Source organism: Mastigoproctus giganteus, chromosome 6 (genome assembly GCF_048544385.1).
Source record: "Mastigoproctus giganteus isolate SK-2022 chromosome 6, ASM4854438v1, whole genome shotgun sequence".
Taxonomy (NCBI): Eukaryota; Metazoa; Arthropoda; class Arachnida; order Uropygi; family Thelyphonidae; genus Mastigoproctus; species Mastigoproctus giganteus.
The window spans coordinates 72,444,910-72,459,805 of NC_143580.1; the positions used below are offsets into that span (position 1 = coordinate 72,444,910).

General features: G+C 36.1%; 1 protein-coding gene across 4 annotated transcripts in view; it reads right to left on the bottom strand.

Annotated features, from left to right (window-relative positions):
• Window positions 1-14,896, bottom strand: part of Gnf1 (germ line transcription factor 1) — a 397,251-nt gene that overhangs the window by 125,979 nt on the left and 256,376 nt on the right. For all 4 annotated transcript variants that reach the window (XM_090376044.1, XM_090376043.1, XM_090376042.1 and 1 more), the window contains one exon: window positions 13,865-13,960. In XM_090376044.1, coding sequence (XP_090232170.1) covers window positions 13,865-13,960 — 96 coding nt within the window. The remainder of the gene's footprint in view (window positions 1-13,864; window positions 13,961-14,896) is intronic.

Consider the following 14,896-nt stretch of genomic DNA (forward strand, 5'->3'; position numbering starts at 1 on the left):
AATGACAGTAAAGACAGTATGCTACTGCAACTGGATCTAGATAAGTTGGGAAAATGGGCTGAGAATTGGCAACTGAAGTTTAACATTGAGAAATGAAAAGTACTGCATATGGGTAGCAATAACCGAAGAGAAACAAACCAACTGTGTGGTATTACACTCAGGGAAGTGGAAAGTGAAAAAGACCTAGGGGTAATTGTGCAGTCAAATATGAAGTTTACTGAACAGTGCAGACAGGCTGCCAGGGCAGGTCATGGAGGCAATGGTCAGGCCACACCTTGAGTACTGTGTACAGGTCTGTAGGGCTCATTTTAGGAAGGATGTAGAGTTGCTAGAACAAGTACAGAGAAGGGCAACAAGATTGGTGAGAGGAACAAAGGGTGCACTTACGAAGAAAGGCTTAAGTTCTGCAAGTTGCACCATCTGGAGACTAGACACCTGCAAGATGATCTGATTAGTTGTATAAGGCCTTGAATTGTTTGAGCAGGCTCAATGCTGATGGGATTCTTCCTCTTACTCAGATTACAAACCTGAGGGGGGGCACAGATTCAAACTGAGGAAAGACAGTTGTAGAATAGATGTGTGGAAGTTTGCCTTTAGCCAGCGAGTAGTTGATTGCTGGAACAAACTTCTATCTGTTGTAAGTTGATAGCTTAAATAAATTCAAGGCAGAACTAGACAAACATTTGGAACAAAGTGATTGGTGAAATGGGAAGGTGTTTTTTTTTTTTTTTTGGCTGATGCTGTATAAGTTTGCTTTCTTGCATCATATGCCTCAACTAATGCTAAATCAGTGATAAGTGGCATAACAACTACTATTGCAGAGAATGTTCGTGCTTTTGTGCTCAGAGCACAAAAGTGAGAAAGAAACGATTTTTTTATAATCCCATCCTTTCCTCTCCATATGTAACTGGTTCTTGCATGACACCAAAAAATAAGTTCAGCTTACCATTACAAATATTTAGTGAGAATATCTTGGAATACAATTTTGGTTATACTACACATGACATGAAAATCTCCAAATTGTGGCATATGAGTTCTAAGAGGGGCACGAGATAGTAAGAATTTTAACCCATTTTATTTCAAAGTGTGGGGGGGGGGAAATAAAATGTATTCTAAGCTGGTATAGCCTGTGTGTGTGTTGGAGGGCAAACCCAGGTTCTTGGGAGAGATAAAAGCACATGCCTCCACAAAAAAGCATGCAGAACTCAGTTAGTTAGCATATGAACTGAAACCATAGCTCTTTTCCAAATGAGTGACAAATGGTGCAGCCCAATAATAAATGGCAAACCTACATGCCAAAGAAGAGCTGAAACAAAAATAACAATTTTTGCATGATATCAACAAAAAAAAACTAATGAAAATTAGTATGCATCTTTAATATTATTATAAAGGTAACAATACTTGAGCAAAGATACTCGCAGTAACTCAGTTCCCCAGAAAAGTTGTTGCTGAAAATTGTGCACAATTACATTAGTTTTAACCTATATGATAGATCATAAGGTAAAAATGCTTTTTTCATGGTATAAAATATTAATGGTTTGTTGTGTACTAGTAATTTGGAAATGTTTCCCTATATCACTGACAGTTGCTGGCATATGGTTACTCACACACATACACAAAACCTTAGTTGATTAACAGAATGTCTTTAAGTACCGTATATGAATTACACTAAATGGGGATGATCACCGACAATTAAGCCTTTATGCTATCATCCCCATAAACAAAACCCTTAGTCAAGCCAATGTTTCAGATATACTTTGGAAAACATTGTTAAAGGTATATTTGTATTTATATAAATAAAAATAATAATATATAAGAATTTGCTTCAAATATAATTTAAATCAGTACAATATACAGTGTGATTCAGGAGGAATAGTATATACTTTTGGAGGTTATAGTATCGATTAATCTGAGTAAAAAAGTTCATATAAACACGTGTCCAATTAACAATGGATATGGAGATACAGTTGTTTCAAACACTGGCGCACACAGTTCCCTGAATCAGATGTGACTGAATCAGTTATAACCTGATGCTGTTTGGTTGTTGTTGTTGTTATTTGGTTTTTAGGAGCATTAGCAACTAAGGCCATATTGCTCCGGGATATGCGGTGGTCATTCCCTGAATGACCTTTCCGCATCCTCCGTATTTGGTGGTGACGGGCTCGAACCCCGGTCTAATCAAGAAGCGTGTGCTACGCACTGCTGCTCCTTCCCACCTGGCTACGGAGGCGCCTAAATGCTGTTTGGTGTTAGAAGTGTTGTTAAGAATGCCGCACATCTTAACACATGATAAATATGCCAATATGGTGTTTGTCTATGGTTTTCGTGATGGAAGTGCTACTGTTGCTTGTAGAGAATACTGTTGACAGTTTCCCAACTGCAGAATACCAGATTCATGAGTGTTTACACCAAACTGCACGAGGCTGGTACAGTTCCTAGCACTCAAATTTCTTCTGAATGTGCAAATGAACAAAATGTGGATGAAATAGAACACATTCTTCAGTTGGCAGAACATAGTCCTAATATTAGCACACAAAGAATTTCTATGCGTATCAATATTCCACAGACAAGAGTACGGCGAATATTACGTGAGCACAGCTTGTATCCATTTGATGTACAGCAGGTGCAACACCTTCAACCAGGAGACAATGCCCAGCGATTGGAATTTTGTCGGTAGGTAAATGCTGATTAATTCCATTAATACTGCTCAGCGATGAAGCTACTTTCACCCGTGACGGTATCAATAACACCCATAACTCTCATAGGTGGTCAGACGAAAATCCACATGCCACTGTAGAAACAAATTTTCAATATCACTTCTCTGTAAACGTGTGGTGTCATCGACAATCAGTTGATTGGGACTGTTGTGTTATAAAATCATCATACAGGGCCCATTTACCTAGAATTTCTGCAAAAAGAACTTCCACTACTATTGGAGGATGTTCTCTTGGCTACAAGGATTGATATTTACTTTCAGCGTGACGGAGCTCCTGCACATTACACCCATCTGGTGATACAATACCTAAATCGAACTTTCCCTGAATGATGGATTGGCCGCAGTGGTCAATCCATCATTCAGGTGGCCTTGGAGAAAAGCTCAGTATACAAAGAAAAGTTGAATACAAGAGATGAATTGCTCGCTTGCATTTTGAATACTGCTGCCCTCATAAAGGAATGCCAAGACAACCTCAGAAGAACATATCATATTACCACAAGAGTTGCAAAGTGCATCGGGGTTGGCAGTGGATTTTCGAACATTTATTGTGAACTGTAAAAAATTTGTCAATTATCTGCGTTTTGTATCATTCAGAAAGTCAATAAATACAAACAATAAGTTATTTATCGTTCTTTAATAACTCTCATAATGGCTTTGTGTGTGTGCCACTTCCAAACAGCTGTATCTCCGTATCCATTGAGAATTGGACACATTTATATTAACTTTTTTACTCAGAATAATCGATACCATAACCTCAAAAATATTTACTATTCCTCCTGAATCACCCTGTATATATTATTAAATATATATTTATATAATAAATATATAATTTGTAAAATAATAAGAGAAGTTTACCTCAATATAGTATGTAGAACACTTCCATATGATACTCTCCAGAAGTTAAAATTAAAAAAATCGAAAATTTTATATTAGAGTAACAAATAATTAAAAATCAATTTAATGCAATTAAAAATAAGAAAATTAATTTAAAGAATTTAATTAAAATGTTTTTTTTTGTGTTTTTAAATAGTGTTAAATTGATTTTTAATTATTTGTTACTCTAATGTAAAATTTTTGTTTTTTTCATTTTAACTGTTTTTTTCATTTTAAGTGTTATATGTACTACATTGAGGTAAACTTCTCTTATTATTTTACAAATATTGATATCAATATTTGTATATTTGTAGAATGTATTGAGCATTACAGCTCTGGTTCATACTATATAATAAATATATAAATAAATATTTAATTGTAAAAATAAATTTATACATTTTATTAAACATAAAAACTGGAAATATAAAGGACATAAGAGCAGCAATAGAATAATGAATAATGTTGGTATGCAAAGCTATATATCTTGAATATTCAAGCTTTCAGAACTTAATAATATTAAGAATAAATAGCAATTACGTGTACTGAGTCATCTCACTAAATCAACAGTTTTTTAGTGGTTTGACAGCTTTTTTTGCCCATGGATGAATTTGCAAATAAAATACTTTTTAAAATACTTTTAAACCCATTACATAAATCCCTTTCAAACACAAACAGAAGTTTATCATCATTATCTCAATGAATTTACCTTAGTATCTTATTGCTAAAGTTGTGACATGTTGGTCAAACTTTTCACCTTACTCTTCATTCACTACACTAATGTTCTGAAAAAATATTTAACAGATGTGCAGAAAATCTAACTTTTTTTTTTTTTTTTTTTTTATGTGAACCCCAAACATGAGAGGTATTAGAACCTATAGTACTTAGTACCATGCTTGGGTTGGAGGTTGAGAAGACGAAAGAAGATATTTGTTGACATTGGACTTGAACTTGTGTAGGTTGTAATTTTCAGGAAATACGTATAAAGGAAGGTTGTTCCAGAAAACAGCAGTTGAATGAATAAATGAGGAAGATGAAAAGTTGGTTCTGTGGGTTTGACGTTGGACAGTAAATGGATGTTGGCTGGTGGCGGCATGTGTTCGGACTGTTTTGAAAGAGAGAGCGGGAATTATAGAAGCCAATTCAGAAGAACAGTGCCCGCGGAAGTATCTGTAGAAGAGGCATGCAGCAGAAACAGTACATCTATGAGAAAGCGAGTGGAGAGACTGTTGGAGATGAATCATTAATTAACCTAACTGCCCTCTTCTGAATGGAATCAAGAAGCCTGAGAAAGGTTTTGGGGGCACCACTCCAGATGTGGGAACAATATTCCATGGCAGGGCGGATTTGCGATTTATACAGAGTGAGCAGCTGTTTGGAAGAAAGTAACGCCGAGAACGAAAGAGAAAACCAAGTTTTTTAGATGCAGAGGAAGCAATATCTGTAATGTGCTTGTGCCAAGAGAGATTAGAAGTCAGGGTAATCCCCAAAAGAGATATCATTTTGCCTAGAAATCGGAGTGTCACTAAAGATAAGCATAGGAGCAGAAGAATCCTTTTTGCGAGATATAAGACAAGAGTGAGTTTTAGAAGGGTTGAAATCAACTAAGTTGTCTTTGCCCCACTGGAGAATTACCTGAAGATCGGCATTTAAGGAATTGGTAGCAGATTTTTGAGAAGTTGAAGCTGATTGAGCAGGACAAGGTTTCTCAAAATGGAAAGTGGAATGCAATGTGCTATCATCGGCAAAACTATGGATAGGATTTCCAGTCAATGGAAGAAGGTCATATACAAGAGGAAAAGAGTGGGGGAAAGAACTGAACCTTGGGGGACACTGGCATTAGTGGAGAAGTTAGAAGGCAGAGCCATCTACCATCACCCTCAGTGAGCGATCAGAAAGAAAACTGGATAACCAATTACTAAAAACAGTTGGCACACCATAAGATGGAAGCTTGTTCAGAAGACCTTTATGCCAAACACGATCAAAAGCCTTTGAGATGTCAAGAGCAACTACTTGTGTTTCACCGAACCTTTCCATTGAATTAGTCCATAAATTATGCCTATTTCGACCTATTTTTTGACACTAGTAAGCATATTGTCTGCAGTCTTCTAGCAGTCTTTTGATTTCTGAATGTATAAAGTATTTTATCACACTATTGAATGTTAACAGAGCCCCACTTCTCTCTCAGACCCTGAGGTTGTGAAATTCTCATCTGGCAGCAACAGCAGCTGTCTTAATGAAAACACAATGTCCACTGAAAACACTGCTGTAGAGCTTAGGATCACTTATCTAAGGAAATTTTGAAATTAGCATTAGCAAGGGCATATGATGCAAGAAAGCAAGCTTATATAGCATCAGCCAAAAAAAAAAAAAAAAAAAAAACCACACCCCCTTCTCATTTCACCCATCCACTTGCTCCAAATGTTTTATTTTTGCCTTGAATCTGTTTAGGCTATTAACTTCTACAACGACAGATGGAAGGTTGTTCCAGCAATCAACCACCCGCTGGCTAAAGGCAAACTTCTGCACATCTATCCCACAACTGTCTTTCCTGAATTTGAATTTACGCCCTCTCAGATGATTATTCTGAGCAAGAGGAAGAATCCAATCAGCATTGAGCATGCTCAAACCATTCAAGACTTTATACACCTCAATCAGATCACCTCGCAGGCGCCTAGTGTCCAGACACTGTAATTTGCAAAACTTAAGCCTTTCTTCGTAAGAGCAACCCAACAGCTCTACATCCTTCTTAAAATGAGGCCTCCAGACCTGTATACAGTACTCAAGGTGTGGCAGGACCATTGCCTTATACAAAGGGGATAATCACCTCCTTATCCCTGCTAGAAAAATTCCTGTATATCATTGACAAGACACCATGAGCTACTCTTGCAGACCATCTGCACTGCTCAGAAAACTTCATATCTGCCTGCACAATTACCCCCAGGTTCTTGTCACTCTCTACCACTGCCAGTGTAGTACCACACAGTTGATACTGTTACTCTGGGGTTACTGCTTCCCATATGCAGTACTTTACATTTGTCAATGTTAAACTTCAGTTGCCACCTCTCAGCCCTTCTACTCAACTTTTCTAGATCCTGTTGCAGCAGTGTACTGTCATTAACAACCCTGCCGACCTTCATATCATCTGCAAACTTGGACATTAAGCCTGATATAACATCATCAATATCATTAATGAATACAGAAAACAAGAATGGACCCAACATTGAACTCTGGGGGACTCCACTAATAACATTAGTCCACGAAGAGCAGTGTCCATCGATTACCACTCTCTGTCTTCTCCAACTCAACCATCCCTTTATCCATAGCTGCAATTTGCCTCCAATGTCACACTGCTCCAATTTGTGCAGCAGTCTTCCATGTGCAACAGTATCAAAAGCCTTTCTAAGATCCAAATATATGATATTAAAATTATTCTTTGTATCCAGTTCCCCCCCCCCCCCGGCAGTTTTCCAACCCACCTAACTCTGCCTCGATAGCATCAGCAAATATTCTTGCACCCTGTTGTAAGGAAAACAGCTTGCCTCTGTCTATGGCCTTAACAGTAACTATATTTGTTACATTAGTTCCAGTTTTATATGTCTCAGAGGAGAAGCACTTTGCTTGGAGAAACAGGCAGCTAATTTGAATTATGACAGCTAATGAAGAATTATAGCTTGTGTCGGTGCATCTAAGGAGATTCGGATCACACATCTGTCTTACTGGTGGTTAACAAAAACATCACGGTAGTGATGTTTTTGTTTTTGTTTATAAGAAAACAAAAGGCTTACCAAAAATGGTAGAAAACCAGAACCTCTGAAGACTATATCTTTTACAAAAAAGAACGAGCCTGTTTCTTGAAGCAGAAATGCCAAGAGTACAACTTCGCTATTTCTAAAAAGCTTAATCAGTCTAAAAGAATCAATAGCCACAAAAATTCCAACTTCAACATGGATGAAACTTTATTTACGGAATGGATGAGCAGAATCTTCGGAACTTCTACAGATCGTAAACTAAAGTTTAACTCTCCTGAAGCAGAAAATACCAGTTGGCTGGTAAATTACATCAACAGCATGACTCCATCCAGATCCAATCTTGATAATAGACCTCTCCTTACAGAAATCACCATAGCCAAAGAAAATGTAATTCAGGCATTAAATAGTGTCCCAAATAAATCTAATTCTGGCCCTGATATGTTCCCCCTCTTCATCATGAAAGTAAGCAGTCCATTTATCATTGAGGTCTTGCTACACATATTTAGAGAAGCCCTTCGCACTGCAGTTATCCCTGAAATATGGAAACATTATACTGTAAAACCAGTGCCTAAAGTCAAACATCCAAAACACAAGGACTTTTGTCCCATCTCTATAAGCCGCAATTTATTAAAATTGTTTGAGAAGACTCTGCTGCCAATTTTGCCATGCATTTTTTCCAGAAAAGACCTCCATATTTACACCCTGTGAATCCAAACAACTCTGAACGCCAAAGAACAGTTTGATGTAATCTTTTTAGACATTAAATCTGCTTTCAACAATGTCTCAATCAATGCCTTGATGACAATAGTGGAAAGGCATTTTAGAATACAAGGAGGCTTATTATAAGACATTGTTTCCATTCTCAAACAAAAGCATTTAAGGGTTAAACACAGGACCATTCAATCGAACCACAGCATCTACAGAAGATGTCCCCAAGGTGATGTCCTTTCTGCCCAGTTTTTTGCTGCTGCTTTGGACCCCTTTCTCTCTAAGCATCCTGACTGCAGCTCCTATGCAGATGATATAAAACTCTTCATCTTATCGAAACACAGTGACAAATCTGATGCAATCAACGCTCATGCCACTGCCCTAATAGAACTTGGCCATTATCATGAGAATATTGGCCTATCCATAAACCCAACCAAGTCAGTACAAATGTCTTTCACCAACCTGAAGAAGAAGAACACAGACATCTACATCAATGGTATTAGGGTCCAAAAGGTCTTGCATCACACTGATCTAGGGCTTACCTGGGATGAAGGCCTGACCTTCCAACAGCACTTCGCCAACACTAAGGCAAAAACTCTGTCAGCAATGTGGGTGATAAGACAGCAACTTACTGGAGTAAACAACCACAAACTTGCCACTCGCTACATACAAACGTGTCTTGTTCCGATTCTCACGTATGCCTCGATGATCTGGTCCTCTGCTTCCCTCACTAACATCAAAAAATTCATGGTATCACGTACTGGATTTTAAAGTGGTTGAACCGTGTTAATGGCCACCCCTTCACCATCTCAAGATCAGTCATGTATGCAAACCTTGGAATCAGTTGCTTATTGCAGAAAATCTGCACAACCTCTGTCAACTCCTCACTGATCATCTTGACACCCCAAATGTCCACAATCATGTTGTAGGCCTTAGGCTTTCCCACGCCCTCTGCAATGATGTGTGGATTCCCCCTAAGAAGCTTATTACAGAATTTAACAATGCTTAGAATATTTTTTCTATGTAACATCCTTCAGATTGATCTCTCAAGATCCTGTGATGAGAAAGCATATAGTTCTCAAAAGATACAGGACATGTACCACCACAAACAACTGTAGAAGTTTTCTGATTATCTCCTTCAGGATGGAATCTCCGTTGAATCCCACTTTGCTCCTCTACAGAGAATTAATTTTTTTAAATTATTATTTGTTTGTATGTATGTGTTAGTTGTATATATTACGATAGATATGTATTTATACGTCTCTACCTTTTGCTTGTGTCACTGTATATATGTGTATGTGCTTTATTTACTTGCATTAGATTTATTTGTTGTACTATTTTATAGAAAATAATGATTATGTATACATAACTTATGTATAACGTCTATGTTTGTTGTACAAGTTATAATGCACAAATGTATATAAGCACCCTCATAGTTGAAGGCTGTTCAGGGGCGAAGCATATGCAATAAATTTAATAATAATAATAAGAAGAATAATTTATGACATTTTTGCTTCCACTTATGAGATTAGTCCTTTTTGACCACATCTTTATAATTCAATGATCTGCTTTCAGTCTTGCTAAAGCAGGCTATGGGGCAATGGAACCTAGTTGGTTGCTCCTCTGCCTCCCATCCTAAGCCACGTCGAGGCTTACCAGGTTCTACTATCAGAAACTCTTATTAGGTTCTTTAAAGAATTCTAGAAGAACCTAAGTTAATATTGAAATGAGATGGGAGACAGTGGGAGAAGTATGGGATTTGGTATGGGAGAGTTAGCGATAGATAGCTAGGGATGGAAGTAAAAGGCAACTCCAAGAAGACTGAAATTACAAGGCAGAAGAGCAGTAAAAGTACGTAGATGGACAATGGCATCCAATTCCACCTCTGGAGGGGGGGGAGTACAATTCTGAAAACAGGAGAAGAAATCCTACCTTGGGGCCCAAGGTCAGCACAGCTCCCACTCCAGATAGAGTGGGAGCTGTGCTGAGTCAGCATTTATGTCAAAATTTGCAAAAGAAGAAATCCCAGCTTGGGACCCAAAGCCAGCACACTCCACAAGTGGAAGAGATCCTGCTCCAGGAGAGCCAGCAGTAGGGTACAGAGTAATCCTAAGGTGATCCCAGTCAGCAGGAGCTGAATCAGCATTCGGGTCTGATTGAAGTAAATCTTATCCCTGAAGCTGTCATATTTCAGGAGTTAAGACACAATTAAGTATAATCTCACCCTCAGGAGATCAGCATTCACAATAGAGAGTCTAGTCCAAGGAAGTCTCCTGCTGGACAGAGTCATATATGAGAGTTAGAGCAGTTCAAGTCCAGGCACAAGGCTGGCATTGAGTGACTGAATAAATGTTCTTCTTCTAAACACTTGGTTCACAAAGACAGAAAATACAAGGAAGTTTTCTTTGGTATTAATCAGGAGTGCACCAAATCCTGTTGCTCCAGCTATGAGTTGCAACTCATTCCCAAGATCCTGGCAGTGGATAGTCAAAGGTGATAAATAGTGCTGTTTCACATTCACCACACTGACAAAAGAGTCAGACAGAAAGCTCAAGGAATGAAGAAGCTTAGCATCTAGGTTGCTATGCCTCCAAAAGCAAGAACATTGCACATAGGCCAGGCATGAACCATCTCAGCTGTAGTTTGCTGCTCTCTTTAACTGTTAATATGAATACAAAAGTTGTTCTTCCAAGAGAGGTGTCAGTACAGAAGTGTTGCCATTAGTTTAGGAGTTCTGTTCTGATTCTGTTCTTTTCAATAGAGATCGAGTTTGTCAGGTTAGGAGTGATAACACTGATGGTGCATGGGAGATTCTTTGTGACGATATTTTAGTATATGGAAGGATTCAAATCTCTAAACTTTTCTCTACAGAATAATGAGGTTGTTGGTATAAAGCATTTTCAGCTAGTGTAATGCAAAAAAAAAAAAAAAAATCACTCTGCATTTCTAGGTTCTACTTGCAATGCAAGTTAGAGGAGTTGTCTTCCTGTACATTTACTTTCTTTGAAAATAAATCCTTAATGATATTAGTTTTGTAAACTTTAAGTTATTTTATTAATCTTTATTTCTTTCTAAATTGAGAGAGGTAATCATTACTGGGCAGTACTGTATGCATTATATTAGAAATGAAAAAGCTATGCTTGCTTTTTTTTTTTTTTTTTGCTAACCAAACAACTTTGGCTAAACTATTTTCAGGTGATTATTATAGCAATACAGTCTGTCCTCGTATAGCACGATAGCTGTGTTCCTAGAAACCCTCGTGCAATGCAAAATCGTGCAATATAAACAACAGGCCCTATGGGAAAAGTGGGGTTAGGTGCCGACTACCCAAGATTGAACACACATTTGGAACCAAAACATTACCAAACACAATAAATAATCGGGTAATTTTAATCGTTATAAAATACTTACGTATTTTATAACGATTAAAATACGTAATAAAAAAAATATATTTTTTTATTGTAATATAATAAATAATATTTATTTTTTATTATATTATAATAAAGTATTTTTTAATACTAAAAGTATTTTTTTCAAATAAAGTACATATTTTATTCGTAATAAAATACTTATGTAAGTCGTAATAAAACGCTTACGTATTTTATTACGACTTTTACGTAATAAAATATTGCTAATGCTTTTACTTCTATCGTAAGCAAACTTGTTTTTTGTTTGATTTTCTATCCAAACAGATGACAGCCGTTCCATCTCTTCCAATTCTTGTGTCTTAATCTAATGGATTTTAATTACACTTTGAGTTGTTCCCACTATGAAAGTTGTTTTTATTTTCTCCGCATTCTTTGTAATTCTCGGCGTTGCCTCATTTAGGTCTGCAGCACGTGCAATATCACATGGTCTTTCATTTCGCTCAAAGCGTTTCACAATTTCATATTTTTTCTCTATCGACAGAGGCGGACTAGGCATAAGCCTTACCCGGGAAATCCCGGTGGGCCGGAGGCCGGTGTGATTTTGGCCATAAACTGTAGTATGAGGCCACTATAAATTTTTCCGGGATTTTTGACTAAGAATTTTTGACTCAGTCCGCCTCTGTTTATCGATATTGATTTTTTTTTCCTCTCTGAATCTTCAGTGTCTTCACCAGGACGCTTCCTTTTCACACCTTTTAAGTATTTTACTAATTTTTAGGGAATAAAGCGCAATTACAAAACGAAGAGGCACGCTTAATACACATAAACAAAGCTGCGCGCGTGTAGCAACTGAATAAACAACACTGTAAAGGCCGAGATACACTATTAACACCTCACATTTTACTAAAGCACATTTCTGGGGGTTACTACCATAAAACAATAAAAACAATTTCCAGTTGCGTTTCTGCTAGTGGTATCTGTTATAAACTGGTAGTAAACTCCATCTAATTGAATTTGCGATTATATTGATAGCTGGAATTGTGTTGGTTTTTACGTTATTATGGTGAAATGTGTTTCCCCTTCACTGATATAAAACACATAAATACATTTTCGGAATCTTCTTCATTCCTATCGTGTTGCGTTCAGTTGGGGGGATTCCACGTTCGACTGCCATTTCTTGTAAACACAAAGGCGAATCGCGCATAAGCGAATTCGGTTCGTGTTATGTAAGATAACGTTCCCCTATTTATAAATCGTGTATGATCGAATTCGTGTAATGTAAACACGTGTTATACGAGGACCGACTGTATTTCTTATTTCAAAAATAAGAAATTCATTTTTTTTTTTTTTAATTTTTTTTTTTTTAATTCTCATTTTAACTAATGGTTATTTCATAAGTCTTGATTTGGTGCAACAGTTTAAAATAGTTGTGTTACATATAGCTGCCAACTCTGGGATTACAATGGAGAATATTATTTCGATCCCTTCTCTGTCTATCTTAACACAGATTTTAACATAGTTTTTGTCTATATTTTTGCAACAACAAGATAGTTTTTTTTTTTTTTTTTTTTTTAGTAGAGAAGCAGGGTTATGATCTCAGTGTAGGTATTGAATAATTTGAGGGAGAGAAAAAAAAAAAAAAAAAAAGCTATATTTTGTTATATTTTTCTGCTGTCACCAAATGACAGAAAAATTTAGTGACAGAGCTTGGATTTAGGCTGTTTAGAAACAGCTAGTTGTTTCTAAACTGCTTAAATCCAAGCTCTGTCACAGTTATCACTAAATTTTTGTGGGCAATGATGGCTGAGAAGCAATCTCTTCCCATCCTAGTTTTCACACTTCTTGCTTTGCCTTGTTTAGACTTCAGTTACATATGATCTCCCTGCCCCCAGTATACAATAAATTACTTAGTTGTGATTAAAATTTTTATACCTGGCTCCCCACTGAAAAGTGCCAATAAGTACTGAAACAGTTGCCTGTGGAGTGGTAAAATGTGTACCATAGCTGGAAAACAGAGATCTCTCGACAGTCTTGTTGATTTGGTGTGTGTGTTTTTTTTTTTTTTTATCATTAGTGGGTCATATACTCTTGTGTAATGCACAAGATGTATTTATGAATAGTACATATGACTGGAACTGATGCTCATCAACATATCCTTCTAAAATACTAAATTCTGCTTATCCTATATTCTAGATGACTTCATCTTTACAGGTTATAGCCAACCTTTCCTCAAGAAAGATATCACAGATCTGTGATGTTTCTGCTAGTAAGTTTACCCTCAATTCCTGGATTTTAATATGGCCAAGAAATTGACACCAATGTTGGGATTCCTCCCAAACTGTACAATAGCTTATATTATTCAATCAGTGTATATAAATGCAAGTAAAAAGCTCACAGTATGAAATATTCATCTATATCAAATTAAATAAAAGTAACTAAGTAAAATTCACCTGCCGTATATCTTGATTTGATGCTACTATTATGTCATGTAAGGCAACAGGAGATATTTTAATGCCTTCTTTGTAACTTATGGACATCATGGAACCCTACAGGGAGTAATATGGTGAAGTTAGTATATAAATATTTTTTATTATAGTTATATAATCTTTATATTATATACTAATACTCAAGTAAAGAAAAGAAATGCACTCCACTGACTATTAGGGATTCATGGTTCAGTGGTAATCAGAAGTTAATATAAAAGTTTTAATGCTTCTCAAATTAATCTTTGATTTTTCAAAGATGTCATAAAACTTTTATATTAATTTCTGTTTACCAGCAAACCACTAAAACATCAATGGTCAGTAAAACTTCTTTTAAAATCTTTTTTAAACATTTTTCATTTCATATCAACTTCAGATCATCAGCAAACTAACAAATCTCTAACAGTCAGTGAAATATTTTTATCATTTTAGCACATTAATGTAAGAGTTATAACTAAATTTTAGTCTAATCAATACAATAATTAAAGTAGCAATATTGCATATGAATATTTTACATGCAGGAAAGTATTCCTAATTTATTTTTATTTTTTGCTTGAACTTCAATTTTTACACTATAAATTAATACATTGAAACATCTTATTTTCTGTAAAATAATAAACAATTATTGAATCTTTTATAAAAATGGAGAGAAATTTAAAAAATTTAAATGTCTTACAATGCACATTTTTACCTATTAAACTGCCAAAGGTATAATATAACTAAGAAACTGTAAAATGTGACATAAACCCCCATTGTTCAAATGCTCAGATGGTTGAAAAATATACAACATAAATTCTTATTAGAAATTTATTTTTTTTCCCCTTTTGTGAAATTTCTCTATGTGGAATGGGATATGGGGAACACCCATAATGCCACTGCCTGATACTATCAATTTCACAAATTTTTAGTCCTTTCAAAGATTTAACATGATTTAAGATAATATAAATCAGATATGGAGAAAAATTTTTGCTTCCTAGGGCTAGCAACTGTTCAATTTAA